Source organism: Aspergillus udagawae (genome assembly GCF_001078395.1).
Source record: "Aspergillus udagawae IFM 46973 DNA, scaffold_6, whole genome shotgun sequence".
NCBI lineage: Eukaryota > Fungi > Ascomycota > Eurotiomycetes > Eurotiales > Aspergillaceae > Aspergillus > Aspergillus udagawae.
The window spans coordinates 2,101,204-2,122,965 of NW_025091269.1; the positions used below are offsets into that span (position 1 = coordinate 2,101,204).

Consider the following 21,762-nt stretch of genomic DNA (forward strand, 5'->3'; position numbering starts at 1 on the left):
AGGTCTGGGCATCTGGACTCTTTGGCCCTCTGCAACTGCAAGAAAAGCAAGCCCGTTATGCAGTTACCATTGGCGTGGTCAAATGCGGAGTACTGAAATTCATTACTCTTAATATGTTGCGTACAGGGTAATTTGATTTGGATATATTTCCAGAGTATGAATGATTGATTAATTGATTTATTGGTTAATTGTTCTATTTGTGTCTGTTTTAGAAATCAACTGTGGACTGTGTGGGTTTTTCCAGCGGACCCCTAAAGTAAGGTACGTACACCAGTGGGGTAGCGAGAACTACGTGATTATTGGCTGTATTTTGTGGGGTTATCCTCTTCCATCAGCGCATAGACCGAATTGCCTATTATAGCATGGTTCTAAGCAACATAATTTCTGCATAAGGCAACTTATCTTATCAACAGTTCCTGTAGGTTATTATCTTCAAAAATGAAACAATAAAAATAAAAATAAAAAATAGAAAACCGATTCTGTCAAGAAGTGATTATCGAATTTTATCCCTCGGAGTGTTGTCGAGTCCACAGCCCTAAGACCTAGGTAGTTAGGGCTTCCTTGCGGAAAGGTTCTGTATTCATTAGTCATGAACTTAACAACAATGAGTCCCGTTGACTCCGGAGACTGAAGTACGTACTCCGTACTCTAACGGTTATCTACCTTAAGTAATTCGCATTCAAGTCAAGTCGATCGACCGAATCAAATAGTCATACATTATGGCAAGAGTCGAAGGCAGGCAATGGACAGGTGTCTCACGCCCAAAGCCCTCGCCACATCTGTCATGAATCATCATAACATGAAGCCCATCAATGGTTCCCAATCAAAACCCTGGTACTCGCATTTCGGACGGGACTCAACCAGAGGCCGCCCATCAAGATAAGATAGAGAAGCTCATCAGTATCGATATGGATACGATACCTCTCTACACAACGAAAATAAAGTTTGGGCCACATCTTGGCTGTGAGTTTATTTGCGAATATAAAATCTGAGGGCCACTTTCCCAAACACATTGATATTATGAATGAACTGTGGTTGGTTCTAGGTAAGGTTGGCCACAAACTGAAATATAGTGGTGACATATTGCATTGAGGAAGGCTGTTACCGCAGAGTTACTGGTGCTCAATTGAATCCTGTTGCGAGTCTCTCTAGCCTAAAAAGGTGTTTTTTAATCGAGTACCATGCTTCGTACAGTCGGTGAAGTTCCCATAGTGAGAAGCACATGGAATACCATTTAACGGACAACTTCTGAATCAGGCCAACTGTGAGATTTCTTAGTCTGCAGTCGATGCCAGGCTTTGCTATGGCAGGCAATGGCAGGCAACTTGGCCGCGTACTCGGCTGTATGGTTACTGCTGGACTCAGCCAGCCAATGCGCAAGGCAACAGCTCTGACATGAATCAAGTAGGTAGGTTAACCCATACTGATTGGTTCCGTGAATCATACCTGTTGCAATACGCTGACCAAAATCCTCAAGAGCAATCATTTACTCCTTGGCTCTCAGGGAGTTCCTTTTCCCTGGCAATAGCATACAACAAGGCACTCCTACAGCCACCGCCGTCAGGTTACTCTGGAATAGTCGCCAGCACTGTGGGTGGTGTGTATTCCAAGCGAGCCATCTTGCTACTTGATGCAAGGACTTCATTCCTATCAAAGGGAGATGACAAGTCGTGCTCGCGTCGACCACTGTCCGTGCCTATGGCGATATCGACTTTTTGATACTGCTACCAGATGTCTGTATTTACCGTCTAGGATGCGAGGCTAGTCGATCCATCTGCCAGCTTTCATCCGACGAATTGCTCAGATTGTCTGGATGAGTCAGTACTGGCTCCTGATCGAGATGGGAAGAACATGAGTCATCAAACGCACGAAAACGGCCAGGTTAGAGCTCTTGTATAATGACTTGCATGTCTGTCTCGCAATATCCGCGCAATTTCCAGAGCGAGATCTTTCATCTACGCCACTGGGATTACCACTCGCCCGAGCAGGGGGCATCCTAGAGGATCAATACGCTAGTGAAATTCCATCATTATCGCCTCTCAGCGAACAGTTGAAGCTCCACGATGACGAGGCTATCGAATGATGACCGTCTATTCAGAGAGAAGAGGCAAACAGCAGGTGGCACAAATGTCATCAAGGGTGAGACAAGTCTGGAATGTGAGGATGCGTGCACGGCCCTGATCGACCCTAGTTCCCGCTCAAGTGACCCTCTACAAGACTACACCAAAGTCTAATGCCGATAATTTCGCAGGTCATCTGCCCTCTAGGATGCCTGGATTGGGATGGACGTGGGCAGTGCTCTGGATACTTGATTTGATAGCCTACGAGGCGAGTCAGGAATGTATCGGGGTTGGGTGCCGAGTGGCTGAAAGGATAGAAGAGATCACCAAAGCTTAGGTAGCACTGGGGATGTGCAACTATACGCTGCATGTCCGTTAGACGCTGCTACATTGAGTTGCACACCCTCAACTCTATTCTTGTCTTGTACCTTTAGTGCTGGTCGATTTTATGCTCTCTATCTCCTCTGGCGGCATTAAGTACGTCATATCTCAAAAAAACATCTGGGGCTGATAGCGAGGGAACAGTGAAGGAGATGGAACAGAGATGAATCAGTTCTCAAACACGGAGCGAATGCGCAGCATTGTCTTGTGATTGGGCCTGAAATGGAAAGGCGCGAGATCTTTTGCGAGTACAGAATGACGCCATAAAATACTCCATGCTAACGATCGGTTGTCGGCTAGAATACTATTTTATTGTACTCACTCTTCGGGGTATTGTCCGGGCTCACTCGGCTGCCATTCCATAACGATACTGTCTATTGGCCTTCAGTTGCCTTTAGTGATCAGAGATCTGGGACTATTGACAATGGTTCCGCCCATCAGATAAGGACAATAGAATTGCCGACATTCTTGAGCTGATTTGTCAACATATTTTGACGACACCATTTGGAATCATAGCACTAGTGAATGAAGCACTTCACGCAGATTCTAAGATGCCCATTCAAGCGGCTGTCTCCCTGTTCCTCCTATTCAGCTCAGGGACTGGACTTTGCTTGCTGTTTGTGAAGAGTTGGGAGAATAGAACCGTCCGTCACATAATGTCTCGGCTATTATTAGGCAAATGCCAGGGGATCTGAAGATACCAAGATACTACCCTGATATCGGATATCTTGTGACTAGTGATTCATGTTGATCCTGATTTGCCCTTGAGTCCATATCGCTTGACGCTTCGTAATCTTGCTGGCGGCAGACTACTGCACAGTACCCTTGACTATGGCTAGACTGACGAAGCGTTTCAAGGATTCCATTGGTAGGATCTTGCAAGAAAGGCCTTGTCTCTTCGGCCTAAGTCGTATTCATGTTTGTGACTATCTCGTCTCATGGCTGGCTCAGGTAAATTTGTCCGCGCTATCCGAGAAATTCTAGCCTGGTTACATTGTTCATTGTTCGCGTGGGCTCTGCGGGAGAGCACGTTGACATGAGCTTAGTCGAATATGTTCTGCACTGTCGTCATCATCATCATCATATTCTTCTTCGTCAGAGGTAGTATGATATCAGGTTACTTTGAAGTATGTTTTCCCGAGATCACTGAGATAATTCCATACCTGTTTATCTGTTGCAAACTTGCATCTTCCTGTTTGCAGTGATCACGGATTCACCCGGTTGGATTGTAATCCGAGGGCCAGCCGCCAATCAGGGGCCTTGTGGCGCCGCCTCCCGCCAGGTGCCCCCTCCACCGTTGGTCAACTGGCCCAATTTGTGTCTTGGAGATATCGACATGGACGTAACTTACCCCTCCCCCTTCTCCATACACTGATGCTCCTTACAGTCCATACAACCCAGGCAGAAGCCAGAAATTACCGACTAAGGTATTATTCCTAGATCATTATTATTCCTTCATCACATCGGATCCTGCTGGGTAAACTTTCTTCTCCTGTGCTTACTTTCTTTCCCCACTCCGGCCGCGAAGGTGTGTCGTTCTGTCTGGCTTGTCCTTTTGAGGTACGTATTATTTCCACCAGGATAATCTATCGAGCTCGTATCGAGCAATCTGTCTGTCTATTATCTATTCCATTACGCCTTTAATCCTCGTCTATTGCATTCGCTGCACATATTCTCGAATAATACCCGATACAATACACATACCCTCTACTCCCCTACCTACCTACTTCTCTCTCATGCACCCAGGCAGTTTATCGTCACACTGGCTGTTGTTCCGTGTACCCACTGATTGATTCCATCGGCTGGTGGCGCGCGATCTCTCCCCATCAATCAGACTATTCACTACCGCTAGCTATATTTCTTATTGCACTGGCTTTGTTTTTCCCTTTCCAAGGCAAGCTTAACTCGGATATCCTGGGCCACCTTATCGTTTCCCTGGCGCTTGACTGGGTGTCGCCGCTTTCTGCAGGCAAGGAACCTTGGGAGGACCCAGTTTCCTGCCTGATCAGCCTCCTGTGGCGGTGTCCTCTCCAGCCACAGATCTGTTTTCGTTTCGGTTCACCGCCTTGGCTTTTCACCTCTTACCTTACCTTACCTATCATACCTGCGCTTCCCTCTCATTATCCTTCCGCAGCTACACCATATCAAAAGGTACTATCAGTACCAATACCTTACATAACCTGTACCATCCGAATCTGCAACCTTTGCCTGCTGATCCCGCTGCCTCTCTGCCCACACACACCACTGGCCACTAACTAACTGCCACTCTCATCACCGACCACCAACTAAAACTGAACTAACTGCTTCCCCTCCCCAATCCAGTCCATGATTCCATCATCAACTGCATGCGCGTCGTGATCTCTCACATCCCAGTCAAGGATCAACTTGTGTCGTGGCAGTCTCTCCTTCTTCCTTTCTTCCCATCCCACTGCAGCTGCGCTTGCCAACTCACTCCCGCCCATCCTTTCGCGTCACTGGGGTTCTCAACACCTCTCGCTCGCGTTTCGCTGACGCGCCCACGGCCCTGCTGACGGCCGTCTCAAACTTTGCCTTCCCCCGTCCTTCCTTGGCCCGCCATGTATGGCACATCCCACACTTCCGTCCCCGCCCCGATGAATGGCATCGGAGGCGAGCTGGTCGATGGGTCGGGAACCATCAATCCTGCTGCTCTGAATAATTCCGGTATGCTATCCCTTTTTATCTGTCAGCCTGCCTACGTCTTATCTCTCGCATATCATGATCTTTGAGCGAACCCACTGTTGCTTATCACGGAGGTCGTGGTTTGTTTTTTACTTCGTCCTTTGCGACAGCCTCCAACTGACGGCCTTTTGCTAGTCGCCGCTGTTCTTCCCACACCTTCCTTGGGAGACTCAGCGCCAGCAGGTCCAACATCAATAGCTACCCCCGCAGGCCTAAATCCCCCTCGTGGCATCAAGCGCAGTCGCACCCCCGATCAACGCGCAAACTCGCGCGCGGATGGTGACCATGATGACGGTATGTGCGCGTCGCATCTTCCACGGTCAAGGGTGCCGTGCGAGACTGTCGAGCCGCTTCGTCGCCTTCTCTCTGTTTTACATTCACCCATCTCTGGTTGATCCTGATGCTAACTTTTTACCGTCAATAGATGACCAGGGTCGGCGAAAACGAGGACGTCCTCCCAAGTCGCAACGGCCCAGCGACAGTCAGAGTCAACAATCGCCTGGGAGTGCGAGCGTGCAGACTCCCCGAATGCAGTCACAGTCGCTTCCACAGCAGGCCAGTGCGAACGTGTCGCCGCCGCAGGCATCTCCCCCGGAAAAGGCTACCCCCACCAAGACCGCTGTAGTGAAGGCGCTCCCCACTGTCAGAGATCACACCACCGACCAGCTCAACGAAGAAGGCGATGAGTATATCCCCAAGGAGTTTGATGAGGCTGGCGAGAAGAAGGTGGACGCCATGGGTTACCCCCAAGGCGGCCGCGAGTTCAAATGTCGCACGTTCCGTGTGCCGCTCCGTGGAAACAAGCTGTTCATGCTGGCGACCGAATGCGCACGGGTGCTTGGGTATCGAGACTCGTACCTGCTGTTCAACAAGAACCGGTCTCTGCACAAGATCATCGCGTCGCAAATCGAAAAAGATGATCTGATCCAGCAGGACGTTCTGCCGTACTCGTATCGATCCCGTCAGATTGCCATCGTTTCGGCCAAGTCGATCTTTCGTCAGTTCGGCAGCAGGGTCATCGTGAATGGACGGCGTGTGCGCGACGATTACTGGGAAAGCAAGGCGCGAAAGCAGGGTTTCACCGAGGATGACCTGGCTGGTGAAAAACGACCGGGGGCCGGCAAGGCTCGAGATGCCGCCGCAGCGGAGGCAGCCAACGCTGCGAATCTGTTGCCGACTCTCACCCATGGCGACGTCATCTACAGCAATGCGCTCGAGACCATGCCTCATGGCTTGCCGGTCGGGGGCCCGTCCTCGACCTCGCTGGCTTCTCTGCCGATGATCCACATGGCCACCACCACCGACGATCCACGGCTGAGGGAGTACAACGGTATGCCTCGTTCACGCCAGGAGATCACGGGCCAGCCGTACCAAGACCGATCGCAGCCCAGCTCGGCTGCTGAAATCCTCAACCACGCCTCGCACACGGCCGACTTCAACAAGATTCTGAGCAACCAGCGCAGTTTCCGTCAGAAGGGCCTGGAGGAGTTTTACTCCAGACAGCGCGAGGTCCCCGAGACCGCGGATCTGTCGCAACCCGGGCAGTTGGACGCCACCGTGTCGGTCTCCCAGCCCTTGCAATCGCCTCAGATGGCGTCGACGGGCTTGATCAGCTCGACGCAGCAGCCGCAGGCGATTCTTCCCAACCAGGCGCCGATGATGGCCGGTCAGGCCGCCTTCCAAGCGCCCACGGGACACCAGCAGGGCCCTATGGCGCAGTCTCCCATCCAGCCCATGCCCGCGGTTCGGCCCAATCTGATGCATCAGCGCTCGAACCCTGCTCTGTCCGGGGGCACACCGCAACCAACCGGGCCGTATGGATATCCGGCGCAACAGCAGCAAATGTGGGGTCAGCCGCCTCCGCCGCCGCAACAATCCCCCATGTCCGCGGGTGGCCCGCAAGGGGCTGGGATGCCACAGTATGCGGCCCAAATGCACGCCCCGCAGCAATCTCCCTCGCCTATGGCCCACGCTGTTCAGGGTCAGCACCACCCCTCGCAGTCGCCTCGCACGCAGCACCGCCCGTCTGTGGGTCAGATGCAGCAGGCGTACCAGCTCCATCATCCGCAAGCGCCGCAGCAACAAGCCATGGCGTCCATGGGCTATCCAGGAGGGGCCGCTAGCCCGTATGCTGTCGCAGCCGCCAGAGGCCTGTATCCCTCCACGCAAGGACCCGGAGGGCAACCCTATATGGCTGGAAACCCTCAGCAGGCGGGATTGGCCATGGGGATGAACCCCGGGGGTGCGATGCCTGGCTGGCCATCTACTCCCGGTGGGCCGATGCAACCGGGTCACCCACAGCCAGGCCAAGGCGGAACTCCCCTAGGAGGGTGGTCGGGTTACTAGCTAAGAGAAGAAGATAAGCGCACTTTCGAAAGAATGCACCCGAGGAACGACAGTGGCAAGGGAGATATATTCATGGGCCGGGCGTTTTGCAGACTTGGCGTTCATGGGCACGAGGCGCCGGCGAAGTTGTTACTGTTGGTCATTTGCTCAATCATTTCTCCCATCCTTTTTTTTTTTCCGGCCTGGAATCTTATTTAATGATAATCTGCGCATTTCCGTTTTTATACCCGCCGTTATACCCGATTGCGTTGTGTATCTAGTCTTGCGATTTCTATGCAAATTCTCTGGGTGTTTTCTGTTGGGGTGAAGAGGTTCATTTGCATGTGGCATGGATCTTGTGCTTCGATGTTTCTCATAGAGGACTGGTGGTTATGTGGGGTTGCACTTCGCTCTTCGGTTGCGTCTCTTTCTGTCTGCTTCTTTCTTCTTTGCTATGCATGGATTTCATGTCATGTCCACTCTACTCTATGCACCTGTGCCTATTGACTTGTCGGTGTCATCTCTCCTTCGGCATTACCGGTCCCTGCGATGATTGTTGTGTCTATAGTCGGGGAACCAATTTGATATTACTGCCCCATGCGAGTGTTTGTAGGAAGGCGTGCATGTAGCAACTACAGGATTAACATATTACATTCTTATCCTTGTAGTCACTGATCCCGGTTAAAACCCTGTGGCCAAAGGGGTCGTGACCGGCGGCGCAGACGACGCACACACACACGCCGTAACCGACGTAACCGGCGGCGCCGTACAATGCGCCGAGGTAGACCAGGGGACCTTGGTCGGCTCAGGCGCGCACTTATTCGAGAACTTCCGTGCCTGGACCAGCACAGGAATCACCGCGCCAGTGCTGAGCGAGAACGCCCGATGCCCAAGCACACGCAGCAGACTCGCAATCTCCCCCGAATGCGCCGTCACACTCACAAACAGATCCTTGGTATCTGTCCGCTCAAACATCTTATCCAGCGCGCCCTTGCTCCGCACATCCTGCGCCGCACTCGTCTCCGCCGTCACTCTATTCCACAGCTCGTCCTCCTCGCTGAACCCCTCTTCAATCTCCCACCCGGGGAATAATCTGCTGATATACGATCGACTCCGCCGGTGGTCGCACGTATGCAGACTGATCCCCTCGCGCAGCGACTCCATCACCAGCGGCCGGAACGCCGCAGCCTTCTTGGGCAAGTCCAGCGCACTGAACGTGATGTTCGCCGTGCGCAGCGCGCGCGTCAGCGGGCTGACAAAGTACGCGTCGGGCGTGTGCATTTCCTCTCTGGCAATGCGCGAAGCCCAGAAGTCGTGGGCAGTTTGGGCTTGCGCGATTCCTGCCGGGGTCAGGTCGGCGTCGGCCCAGGTTGCGGTGGCGTTGCCGTCTAGGAGGGACCAGTAGCACTTTTTTTTCTTTCGTCAGTTTTCTTCCTTCGGATTGTGGAGGGGAAAGAAGGTAAGGGGGGGGAGGAGGGTGCAGACGTACGTTCCAAGCAGGAGTGCCATAGAAGCTCTCAGCGGCATTATGCCAGCCCTGGCCGTGGCGGCCGAAGAAGAACACCTTGTACTCTGTCTTGTGGGGGGCTTGCTTGTTCAACTCGTGGACGTGGTTGTAGAAGCGTTGCCATTGCGTGAGTCTGGTGCTTTCGTCGTCCGCATCGTAGGTGCGGTTGATCAGGCCGAAGTTGTTTGCTGTCTGTGTTCCCGGAATCTTCAGTTAAACTAACTTTCGGGTAGCTTGAAAGGGGGAGGAGCATCCATACGTAGTCAAAGGTTGATGGGTCGGTGCTGGCCTCGTCTTGCAGGAAGTACCCCGGCACCGTGGTGTACTCGTAGTAAGCTGCTTGTGCCGTCGCGGCGAGGCCGAGAGCGACGAGACTCAATGCACACTTCATCTTGGGATTCGCGTTTGCGATTCTGATGCTGATGCTGATGCTGATGCAGACGTGAAGACGGTCGTCGCCATCTTTATACTCTAGCAATGGCCAGACCAGAGTATTATAAGCTAGGTTAATGAATAATTCATGTCGGCTGTTTGCCAGTGCGCGGCCTCAGGCATTGCTGAAGTTCTGTGCCTACCACTCCGGCACGTGCGTCACTAGCCTACGCGGATAAAGGTCGGCGTCTGGAGGCATTCTCGTGCGCACAATCACCATTGGTGGTTTATTTATTGCTTGTGAATTCGACGGTCGGAGAAGTCGGAGATTAATCTAGATATGGAAGGTTAACTGTGTGTGTAGACAGTGTGGATATGATTTATTCTACTGTACAGTTAGTAAAGTTGATGTGAACGCGTGAGTGAACCTCATCATATTATGTATTAGGGTAAAGATGGTAAGGTAGTAGTCATAGTCCTCCAAGTATGTATAACCAGTCGCTTCTAAACAGATGCAAGTCCAACCGTATCGACAGAAAAAGCGAGCCATAAGCTCAATAGACAATGAAATGAAGAGCCCAAGACACCAGCAGTATAATGCACAGAAATGCTCCGAGTATAAACAATAGGCCCAAGGTATGTATAAGCTCCATGTGGATATCAATATTGAAATAGGAAATTCAGAATATGGTCCGCTCAGTTCTGGAAATTGTGTGGCGTAGAATTGGCGGCGAATGTGTAGGCCTTGGGCTTGTGCGATGGAAGCTGCTGAGCAACGAATCGGTGGATCTCTTGCTGCTCAGGAAACTCTTGAATTTGAAACTCAGTCGGTCTCGCGTCCGCGACCGGCCCTCCTGTCGACATGTGCATGTCGATATCTTTGGTTGAGAACATCCCGATATCCGCAGTCGCGCCAGTCGGGTCGACAGCCTGCTCGTAAGACACAGATGGCATCTCCATCTGGCAGCGGGCAGCAAATGATTGCTCGGACGGAGGCATTGATGTAGCGTCAGCCCAGCTCCGGCCCGTCAAAGGGGCCCCGTCACACGAAGAATACTCCGGAAAGGTCGTGTAGTGCGCAGGGGCGGACATTGGCGGAGCGACGCCCTGGTAGGAATACGACGACATCATGTCCACCGCAAGTGGAGTAGCCGGAGGAGACGCGATGTTGATCTGCATGGGCTGGGTCGTGGGAAACAGGTGGCTGGTCGGTTGCGCCGACAGGCAGTACCCCCCGTCAGATGGAGTGGCTGGAAGCAAGTGGTGAAGGTCCTCCGGAGTCAGTGGCGTTGGTGGAGCCAACGCTCCGGTGGTGACAGCAGGTTGCAGCATGCTTGACATCTCGGCCTTGCTATTCAAAGTTGCCCCCTCAGCAAAGGTTGCCAGGTTGAAAGGCGACCGCTGAGCGGCCGACGCCTTTCGGACACCAGCGTACCGCGAGCCGAGACTCTGTGCGGATTTGGACTGTCTCACCCCGTGACTAGCGCCGTTCGGCAGGCGCATGGTCGGTGACATGGCAGACGACCCGGCCAGCATCGAGCTGGATCGCGACGTGCCGATGGCCGCCGGCCTCGGTCGCTTTCTCCGCGCGGCAAGGTCGAGCTCCTTCCCAGCGTCTTTCCACGAAGACCGGCCAGTCAGCTGCGAGAAGCCGTGAGGTGAGCCACTAGTGTCGATTCCAATGCCCTGCAACGTGCTGGAAAGCTCTTCGGACGACCCGCGCTTTGACAGCTCCGGCTTGACAGAGTAGTGGATCGTTCCGTAAGACGAAGAACCGACATCCATGGATGCAGGGTGGCTGGGCAGTGATTCGGCCGAGGTCGCCAATTGGCTCGCCCATTCCTCACCTTGACTGACACGCTGCAGTGAAATTTCCGTCGTGGGAAATGAAGGCGTAGCCAGGCCAGTATATCCAAAGGGCTCCTGGGTGCTCTGAGAGGTCCAGGATGCTGAAGAATCTTTGGCACTCTCCCATGCTGAGAAAGGGGTGTTGAGAGCACTGTGGGCGCTTTCCGAGTCATCATGGTCATTGGACCGAGCGCTCAGGGGGAACATCGTTGGGGAAACAGATCCTCCAACACTGTTGTCGTCATTTCGATCCTGCTCGCACTCGCTGCCGTAGTGCTCACGAGCCGCCACAGCAGCGTTGAGGGCTCTCTGTAACGAGGCGAAAGTGGCCTCCCGGGCAGACTCACTCCTTGTTTTCTGATGCTTCGATCGAGATGAAGTAGGGCTCTTCTTTTGCTCCCCCGACGAGCCCGATTCCGATTTCTTGGTGTCGTTTGTTTTATCGGTTTCCTCCCTGGTTGTCTTATCGCTTTGGTTCGAGTCAGATGTGTCGTCCGCACTGTCGGTCTTATTCCGAACTGCTTCCTCGGCCTCAGCTTTGGCCTTTTGCATTCTCTCAAACTCCTCTTGCCTCTTTTGCTGCTTTGCCTTTGCTCGTCGATTTTGAAACCAATTCTGTTCAGAGTCAGCGAAAGTCACATATTGCATTCTTCTTGGGTGATGAACTAACAGCAACTCGAGGCAAGCTCAGATTTGTCTGAGCGGCCAATTGACGCTTCACATTGCTGCTTGGCTTGGGGTGAGCCTGAAATTGAGCCTCGAGCGTCTCCACTTGTTCTTTGGTCAATCTCGGACGGGACAGATTCTCCGCGTATTCTTCGTAGTCCATGATCGGTTGATGGTAGTAGTCAACCATCTCGTATGGTGGGTGAGGGTATAGGTAGCCATCCATGGGGTGCACCATAGCATGGTGGGCCATGGTAGGGTCGTAGGCTATGGATTGATCGAAGTGAACTGCATTATGACCGCCGAAGGCGTAAGGGTGGTGCAGGTAGTTCATGGCGGAGGAATTGGTGAAAGTTAGGGTGCTCGAATAAGGCAGGTGTCAATGGTCTGATAGGGTCGACGGTAGAGAAGTGATGGCTGCAGGACCGGAGCAAATCTTCAATTCATCGAAGAGGTATGGGATCAAGTGTCAAGGATTGCTGCATGTACAGGGCTGATGCAAAGTGTCGTGGACGAAGAGAGTGACTGATAGCTGGTGATGGGTGTGGTACTTGTACTGGTATATGAACAGCAGAACTCGACGGATGCGAGAGGGAAGATAAATGAATGACAGTCTGTATAGTGGCAGCTGGAATGCAGGTGATATAATAGGCAATACAGAAAAGGAAAAAGAAGGGAACGACTGAGAGCTGAATGAGTGACTGTATTAGCTAAAAAGGGAATAGGAAAAAGAAAACAAAAGAAGGTCCTGAAATGGAAAGGGGAGAGACAAGAGACAGACTGAGAGGAGACAGAACGGAAAAAGGGACGGCGGAGAAGAAGGATTGACAGCCAAATGAGTATAGACAGATAGACAGATGAGATGAGGTTAACCTCAACTGAGGAACATTATTATTTTTTGGGGGGGAAAAAGGGAAAAGGCGCAGGAGTGGAGTTGGGACTTGATGGACTGATGCAGAGGAGAGCAGGAGGTGTGGAGGGAAGTGATGTGATTGGATGGTCGCCTGCCCGGAACTGCGAGGATTCGGCCGCTGGATTGAGTTGGTCTGGTACCAGCGCCGTATTTACCGCCCGCTTGGGTGATCGGGGGAACCTCTTGCGCCTCCCGCTTTGGCCCGTCAGTACGCAGAGGTAAGGTACTTCCACTGTCACCTTGCTTGATTCTGGTATGGTTGTGAGATTCATATCCTCATATTTTCGAGATTACTGACACACAATAGGCGTTTAATAAACTGTGGATGGACTTCTTGAACTGGCCAAATTTCTTTGTCTCATTTATCCGAGTCAAGGAAGGTCTAACCTACGCAAGCGGAGAAGTACACAGATTACTTGATTAGGTACCATGTATTTATCCTGTCCCAGAGTAGGTTAGCGGGGACTGAAGTGAGTGCGGTGCGGTGTACCTAATCTCATGGATGGTATGGTGTACCATGGATGGTATCGTATCAGGTACCGTATCAAACGTCATAACAGTCGAGCCGCCGAGGTCCTAAGGTACTGGTGCTCCCACCCGTGTGGTTCAAGGGGGTGGCGGCCTGGGCGCAATCAATCCGTACACAGTGCTATCTTGGGGTTCAGGCAGGAGACTTTCAAAAAAACTACTGTACCTGGCTAAAGAGAGTAAGAGTCAAACAATTCAAGAAAAAGTTAAAACTGCAAAAATGTAGCAGAATCTGGGGACTCGCCATTTTCGAGCAATACCATACGTGCTGTGGGATCGCAGTGTCCTAGCTTGGGCAGTCATTCTGTCTTGCTTTTCTCTGATGTGCATTGTGATGAAACAGGATCAGAGTACCTCTCCAGAGAAGATCCAAATTAGCCTACAGATCATCACACTGCTTATCGCCACTGGCAAGTCATGCACATTTGTTCATGCACATTGTCCATGCTGCAGAAGCACCATCCTCCCAGTAGAATGGCAAATTAGCATGAGGTTTCACAGCTCAGCCGTTAGTTAGCAGTTATCGCACAGCGCTCTAACAGCCTGATTTGCATGCTTCCGTCAGAACTGGACCACTGGTTCCTCCAGTCCTCCCCGAAGAAATCCACAGTCTATTAGCCCTGATCAGCCCCTACTTCAGCAGCATAACTTTAAGTCTCTGATAGCATGTTGAAACAATGTGTCGTTTTGAAACTGCCTCAGCGGGGAAGTCTATTTTTGCATTGTCTGCGATGACAAATTGTACGTGCAATAGTCTGGATCTCGAGGGTTGACGAGAGTATGCCACTTGTATCAGCACTCCGAGGGATACCATGATCCAGAGCCCTACGGTTTACCCTGATGGTTCCCATTATCCTTCGTCAGTTCCTGCATTAGCGCCATTGAAGCCCGATTTAGCTTCAGGGACCCAAGGGTGTGTTAATCCAAGGAACTAAGGACCTAGGGTAACGCCCATAAGGCTCTCCTTAACGGATATTCCTACTGGAAGTCATGACGATCATGCTCGTGGCAACAATGGCATGACAAATACCGGGCCCAGTCCCTCTACATAACCATTTAGATGTAGAGATGCTATCATAGATGGATTCTGTCCAGGTCTCCACTGATGGAGACCACCACGTCTTCAGAATTGCTGTTGCCTGTATGACTTAGTTGGGCGTGATGTCTTGCTGGACTGATAGCAGCCTCTCATTGGACGATCTGTCTATGTTAGAAAGCCCTGTGATCAAGCTGTGTGGATTCTGATGGGCTCAGTCCTCACACCTGAGATGTACATATTCTGGATCTGGTTAGCACTTGCGGACCGTCGACCCCACCAAGCAGGCCCCATCTTTGAATTGCCCAAAGTTTCTTCATCTTATAGAGGTATTGTTGTTACCGTATGGTAAATTATTAGGGTGTCCATGTTCCTGGCTGTCCTGAGGTTTCCAGGACCTGAATTATACCACCTTTTTTAAAAAGGGCTTCTTGGCTGTGTTCTTGAGCTGTGGGACTCTCATACACCAACTGTATTAAGCATGAGACGAAGCTATGACTTGATTTACTAGTCCTTACGTCTTTCTCACATGGTTTATGGGCCATGCGGAGGAGATCATCGGACGGCCCAATCTTCCGGCCAAATGGAAGAGCAAGTCTGTACCTATGTTCCAGAAGGGATTCTTGTTACTCTCTACTTCGTAATTGTATTTCTTCGACGGGAGTTGCACACTCTTGAGCCCAGCGCAAAAGTGCGTGCAGTGATCAGTAACTAGGGTAGTGGTGCTGTTCTGAACCTTCTTTTGCACTACAACGCAAGCAGTCGATGCAGGTCCTGCAGCTTTTGGCGCTTCTGTCATCCCTTTGCATGTGGTTGCTAATCCTTTCGTAAGAATTTTATCCTTCTCCAAGTCGAAGAGCTACAGCCTACAAGCCGACAACAGAGCAGGAGCCGCAGAAGGGCTGAAAGCGAGTCAGCCAGGCCCCACTAAGCTGGCTAACATCAATAGTCGACAGATCCCGACGATCAGTGCCCGGGATCTGTAAGCCAGCTCTCTTCCGCTATTCCTCTTTGCTCCAATGCTCGCATTTGCACATGCAGCGCCCTAGGCTGTCCTAATGCTGGGCCGATTAGACTTTCATTTGCTGTTTCCCGGCTTCCTGGTTCTGTGGCTATTGTCAATGCGGTGGTTGTCCATATCTCAACGCCCCGCTGCTCATGACGCAGTCTGAAGCGCTGCCCGAAGTCACGAGGTAGCTGTTCTAAAGAGCTCCCCCATGCAGCTGTAAGAGTCTAAAAAGATGAAACCAGGTCCTCGAGCCCGAGGCCATGCTAGACCATGTTAGGGGGCGTGCTTTACGCGATGTATCATATGTATCTCATTCGCCTACCACGCTTTGTCTGATGTGCTGGACTGCTGGTTTTTGATGCCAACTGAGCACTCGGTCCTCTCACCAATAAGTGAGGCTTTGAGCTTCTGACAGCCGTTTCAGTCACGCTGCTGGTGATTATCCGTTGACAAAGTTAGAACATCGAGTAATAATTCTGGCACCCATCCTAGAATTTCAAGTCCCTTTCCTTGAGACAATCGCCACATTCTTGGCTTTTAATGCCACTTTCGGAGCTCACATCATGCAGTTAATTCACAAGTCAGCAATTGCGATAGACAGCGCTTAGGTGGGCTTCGAACGAATTACAACCAATAAAGTTGCTGTTCACGTGTACTCTGTGCACTTCTGTGGAGGTAGAACATCTTATATCCTTAGTGTAGACCGAAAAAGACAGCAGGGGACTCTGCTGAGGAACAAGTACAGCGTCTTTGGGCTAATCAGCAACGAATTGCTGATCATCAGAACCTGGCGATCCAGAAATTAAGTTGTGCGCTTGTCGAAAATGGTCAAACGAGGATCACAGGGCAGGCATTGACTGCTGGAGTCCTCGTTTGATCCGCAGGCGAATCTGATGCAATTGCACAGACTTGCGTTCAAGAACATCCCTCACGTCGTGATTGGACCTGAAAGAAGCCGTTGTCACCCGAAGGAGTGATTTCAAATTGAGAACTTGACTAGCAACACTTCGACAATGGAGGAGAATATTTTCCGAGTCGATCATAAGGTGATCACTGATCAGCGATTGCTCACGGTCCAGGTCCAACAAGGTGAGGCTTTCCTCGAAATTTACTCAGCAAAGTCTCCTAGATCCTGTTCGAAGGCTAGGACTAAATCGGTATGAGCAGGGCTGGGGGTTCAGGGAACTCTAGATGATCAACAAATCGCATCATAGTAGTGTTATCATATCCCTGTCCAGGCATAAGGTTGACTTGGCACTGGGGGATCTCCTGTATCTAAAGGGCGAGTCACGGACTCACAGTTCAGAGTACTCCACCCCCTTAAGCCAGCGATCCGTACTGTCACGACGATCCCAGGATTTTCAATGCATCGGGCTCCTCCCAGTACCTATTACAGCGACCTCGTTTCGCTCGTAATTACGGTCATGATGCGCCAGCTGGAGCTTCCTTGAAAGTTAACAATGCCAAGATACATGCGGAGGTACCTGAGGTAAAAGTCCTGTATCAGCCACGAAAGAACTCGACTAGTCCAGTAGTCATCCTCCTGATCATTCCTCCTCACTCAGCACTGGCTTGCAGCGCCACAAAAACATTCAATTGCTCCGTGACGGTGACTCTGATGTCAGCCACCCTTGGGAACTTGCTCGGTTCTAGCCCAAGAACCTCATTTATATCGACAGGAATTTGTCATTCAGCACAATAATACAGCTTGTGATGGCCACAAAACGGTCCGATGTCTCCAGTCAAGGGGACCGGCTACTGACGGTATCCCCGCTTGATGGCATGTACTTACTTTTGTTCTGAAGCAGTATCAATAGAAGCTTCAATGTGGTCGAAACAGCTACCATGCGCCCGTTGAGCATTGCTGCCATATTAGAAACAGCTTGACCAGAACAGATAATGCACTGCAATTGTGCTTCCCAGACGAAGACTTCTACCTGCAACTGACTCCTCCAGGGGCTGCGGGTTAAAAGTCAATTCTTCTTGCTCTTACTGCAACTGCCACTTTGCTCCCAGATGTTCAAACCGCAGGCTTACATTCATAATCAGAACGGTCAAGGAAAGTTGAAGCAAAAGATTCCCACAATCTCGAATCCTGGTAGACCCTCCTACCCCTTACATGCCATATCAGACCCAGCTCTGAGTAAAAGCGCCACTTTTCGATCTCTCGTTGCGGAAGAAACGGGAGAAATGATACATATCAGATTTCTGACTCTAGATCGGCAAGACTGATCGACTCCCCAGTTTCCAGAACTCAATTGCCTCCTTCTATCGACTCCTTAACTGCACTCCGCTCGTGTGGAAACTACTTCGAATGGCAAAAGAAGCTGCAGCAAGCCACAGACAAGCCTAGATGTGGGATCTGGCTTGGATTTTGATCTATCTGCATGCTGCGAACCCGTTCATGCAATGAGCTGTCGCTTGCAGCCCGTCCTGTCTTCTCCATGAGCTCCTCCAGAACTTGAGGGTGTCGGTGAGCATGCCGAGAATACTGTACATAACTGCAGCTGCAAGCTTACTCTGGCAGAGCTCCAGCATCATGCTTTTGTTATCTAGGCGCAAGCGTTGTCTGTTCTATTTATCTTATGGAGCTGCGCGGTTCTTGTCTGCTCACTTACGACATATCAGACCGAGAGCATGATCGTGGAGCGGTGAAGAGTCTGCCATCGCGCTGAGTGTCCTTCTAGCACAGGTGAAGCTGACAATATGAGCATCACTACTGTACCCGACCCTAGGAATTGTCCGACAGACTCCTTAACGCAAGGTCTTCACCGCCAGGATTCGAGGTGGTGGGTTCAAAGTGGATCTGAGCTCATCACAGTGTTAGGAAGGGGTTCATGGCTCTTTTCCTAGGCGTTTTGAATCTGGTTTCTAGGCCAACAGTCAATATAGGCTCATACAGTGTGAACCGATCCCAGATCGGTCCGTTCGGCTAGATACTCGGTGGATGATCACCGAGAATAGAGTTTCAAGGTTCAAATGGTCTGGCTTCTGTAGAAGAGCCGTTCACCAAGGCTGATGATTTGTCATTGGGGCTTTTTTGTCCATTCGCGAACGGCACAACATCTCTGATTAGTACGATGCAAGGCATGGACTTCCGGCACAATAGTACATACCTGTCATATTAGTCAGACGCTTAAAGCTGGCAGCAAAGGTATTTTCATCCCAAGTGGTGAATATTTGTAAGTATCGTACTATCTTTCTATAATATTTACTCTGTAAACCATTCTATATACAAAGCAGAAAAAGATTGACAAAAGGCCAGACCATTGACCCCTCTATTGGATTCCATGTGAGGTCTTGCCCCTCCTGTTCACCCTTTATTGGAACGCATTCCTGATTTCCAACTGAAGCTTCCCGTCCTCGACACTCTTGACCGAAATGCTCCTCAAGTCCTCCACAATCCAATCCGCCCCGGCCTCCCGACACTGCTCGAGAGTGTGCGTCGTCGTCAGCGCAATCACCTTGAACCCGGCGGCCTTGCCCGCCCGGATGCCCGAAGGCGCGTCTTCCAGCACCACCAGGGACGTAGAGTGCTCCAGGTCCAGCCGTGACCGGCCAAGCAGGTAGCACCGGGGATCGGGCTTGCCAAGCTCGACGTCCTCCGCGACGACCAGCACCTTGGGATGTGTGAGCTTGAGGACATCCAACCAGCCGCCGATCAGAGCGCGTGTCCCGGACGTCACGACGCCCCAGCGCGCACCGGACTCGTCCAGCGCGTTGAGGAGGGTTCTGGCGCCGGGGATCTCGACGGCGTCGGAACCGTATTCTTTGGGGATGCGGCCTTCGATGTAGCTGACGTCTGTTGGATCCAACAGTCAGCCTGGGTGTCGGGTCGATGGTTGGTAGATCACGTAGGGCGGGCGAGTACTTACATTCCCAGTTGGCCTTGGAGGGGTCATACAGCTTGATGACATCGATGCTTCTTCGGCCGTGGGATGTGGCGAGGATGACCTTGGGGTCCACGCCTAGCTCGGCGCCGATTCTGACTTTACTTAGATACAGGAGTTGTAGATAGTCGTATATTGGCGGACTTACTTGTGCCAGTGCTTGACGATTGCTGTTCCCGGATATGTCGTTAGAGAGAGACGTCGCTATAATCTGGGGAGAACCAACCATCCGTCGAGTCAACTATTGTTCCATCGAAGTCAGACAAGACTCCATCAAAAGTGTGGACTTGTGGAGGGGCAGAAAATGAGCCTTCGGAAGGGGACATGTTGGGCTGAGTAACTGAGTTGGTAGAGGCCAGTTGAGAGAAAATGATTCTTGAATGTAGATCGAATGACACAATGTGTCAACTGTAAGCAACTGTCTAATCTATAATGAATGAATATACAACACAACGAACGTCAAGAAGATTCTTTGTACAATGATAGCCCCTCTCTATGGAGTTCTATATCTAGTCCAAACCCCGCCAACTCAATGTTTCCAGCACCGCGCGGACCGGAGATCGGCACAAGATATAGTCCGGTTATCTTAGCGCGGTGAAATCTTGGCGTCGGCCCAAGTTTGCAAAAAATATCTGAAGAGGATCTGGGCCGCTTATCTGGAGAACTTTTGTCTTCCTCTTTACTGGAGTGCATTTTCAGACGGGCTGTGTCTGTAGTCTGTCAAGATGGTCAAGAATAATTTTGGTATGATTTTATTTAGGTTGTCAGGGAATATGGTCGCTGACTGTCAAGTACAGGCAAGAATTCGAAGCGGAAGCCCGTCCGCCTACGACACAAAATTGAGAAAGCTGCCGCGGCGAAGCAACGGAAGGCGAAAAAGCTTGCGAAGCAGGTAAATTTGTTCTCGTGGTTCGTGAAAAGGGCAAAGGAGACTAACGTCTTCTTCGGTAGAACCCCGAATGGCGTTCCAAGATCAAGAAGGATCCCGGTATCCCCAATCTGTTCCCATTCAAGGACAAGATTCTTCATGAGATCGAGGAAAAGAAGAGATTGAAGGCAGAGGAGCAACAGCGTCTCAAGGAGGAAGCACGTGCTCGACGAATGGCCGAGAAACAGCAGCCACAGGATGGAGAATCTGTCCCCAACGCTATGATTGATGACGAAGAGATTGATGAGGATATGGATGAGGATGATCTTGACTCGTCGAACCCCATGGCTGCTCTGCTTGCCTCTGCCCGTGCGCGGGCCGCCGAGTATGAGGACGAATACGGTGATGAGGATGATGAGGATGACGAAATGGACGAGGACGACGACGATGATGATGATGATGTGGACGGCATGGACGAAGACGAGGAAGAAGGCGGTGCTACACTGGGCGACAATATCCCCGAGCTCGTCTCACAGCCCATCTCGAAAGAAAGCTCACGGCGGGCGTTCGACAAGGTGTTCAAGCAGGTCGTTGAGGCTGCGGATGTGATCTTGTACGTGCTCGATGCTCGTGATCCGGAAGGCACCCGGTCGAAGGAGGTCGAGCGTGAAGTGATGGCTGCAGATGGAGGCTCCAAGAGACTGATCTTGATTCTGAACAAGATCGATCTGGTCCCTCCTCCTGTGCTCAAGGGCTGGCTGCTGCATTTGCGACGATCCTTCCCCACGCTGCCGCTCAAGGCGGCCAATGGCTCGGCCAACGCACACACCTTCGACCACAAGCAGCTGACCGTCAAGGGCACCTCGGAGACGCTCTTCCGTGCCCTCAAGTCATATGCCGCCAACAAGCAGCTGAAGCGGTCGATCTCGGTCGGCATCATCGGTTACCCCAACGTGGGCAAGTCGTCCGTCATCAATGCGCTGACTGCTCGTCTCAACAAGGGATCTAGCAACGCATGCCCCACTGGCGCTGAGGCCGGCGTGACCACCAGTCTGAGACAGGTGAAGCTGGACAGCAAGCTCAAACTCATTGATTCGCCCGGTATCGTCTTCCCCAACGCCGGCGATAAGAAGAAGAGCAAGAACAAGAAGGACGAGCATGCCCGCCTGGTTCTGCTCAATGCCATCCCTCCCAAGCAGATTGAGGACCCCATCCCCGCCGTCAGTCTGCTCCTCAGGCGTTTGTCGTCATCCGAGCAGCTCATGTCGAAGATGCTCCAACTCTACAACATCCCGCCGCTCTTCCCGTCGGGTAACGATCAGACCACCGACTTCTTGATCCAGGTCGCTCGCAAACGCGGTCGTCTCGGCAAGGGCGGTGTACCAAATCTTGAGAGCGCCGCCATGACCGTGATCAACGACTGGAGAGACGGACGCATCCAGGGTTGGGCCACCGCTCCCATCCTGCCTTCTGTCGTGACGACTGCCCAGGGTGGCTCGACTGCCCCTGTCGAGTCGGGTGTCGACACGAAGCAGATTGTCACCGAGTGGGCCGCGGAGTTCAAGATCGAGGGACTCTGGGGCAATGGTGAGGGCGACAACGAGGAGATGGCGGAGTAGACGGTACGATGAGAACGGTCTTTTCTTTCTTCAGTTCATT

General features: G+C 51.7%; 5 protein-coding genes across 5 annotated transcripts; 2 read left to right on the forward strand and 3 right to left on the reverse strand.

Annotated features, from left to right (window-relative positions):
* Nucleotides 1-5,017: 5,017 nt before the first annotated feature.
* Aud_008496 (putative nuclear localization protein) lies at nt 5,018-7,487 on the forward strand (the record flags this gene model as incomplete). Its single annotated transcript, XM_043293371.1, has 3 exons — nt 5,018-5,123; nt 5,277-5,435; nt 5,566-7,487. 3 exons carry the CDS (start codon nt 5,018-5,020, stop codon nt 7,485-7,487), a joined length of 2,187 nt encoding a protein of 728 aa, XP_043149306.1.
* Nucleotides 7,488-8,147: 660 nt separating this feature from the next.
* On the reverse strand, nt 8,148-9,364 carry Aud_008497 (phosphoglycerate mutase family protein; the record flags this gene model as incomplete). The annotated part of the gene is made up of 3 exons (XM_043293372.1): nt 8,148-8,873; nt 8,956-9,165; nt 9,233-9,364. 3 exons carry the CDS (start codon nt 9,362-9,364, stop codon nt 8,148-8,150), a joined length of 1,068 nt encoding a protein of 355 aa, XP_043149307.1.
* Nucleotides 9,365-10,041: 677 nt separating this feature from the next.
* On the reverse strand, nt 10,042-12,193 carry Aud_008498 (uncharacterized protein; the record flags this gene model as incomplete). The annotated part of the gene is made up of 2 exons (XM_043293373.1): nt 10,042-11,808; nt 11,864-12,193. 2 exons carry the CDS (start codon nt 12,191-12,193, stop codon nt 10,042-10,044), a joined length of 2,097 nt encoding a protein of 698 aa, XP_043149308.1.
* Nucleotides 12,194-18,665: 6,472 nt separating this feature from the next.
* On the reverse strand, nt 18,666-19,561 carry Aud_008499 (HAD family hydrolase; the record flags this gene model as incomplete). Its single annotated transcript, XM_043293374.1, has 4 exons — nt 18,666-19,147; nt 19,221-19,330; nt 19,384-19,405; nt 19,462-19,561. 4 exons carry the CDS (start codon nt 19,559-19,561, stop codon nt 18,666-18,668), a joined length of 714 nt encoding a protein of 237 aa, XP_043149309.1.
* Nucleotides 19,562-19,960: 399 nt separating this feature from the next.
* Aud_008500 (putative GTP binding protein) lies at nt 19,961-21,722 on the forward strand (the record flags this gene model as incomplete). The annotated part of the gene is made up of 3 exons (XM_043293375.1): nt 19,961-19,979; nt 20,033-20,127; nt 20,187-21,722. The coding sequence occupies 3 exons, from the start codon at nt 19,961-19,963 to the stop codon at nt 21,720-21,722; spliced, it is 1,650 nt and encodes a 549-aa protein (XP_043149310.1).
* Between the last annotated feature and the right edge of the window lie 40 nt (nt 21,723-21,762).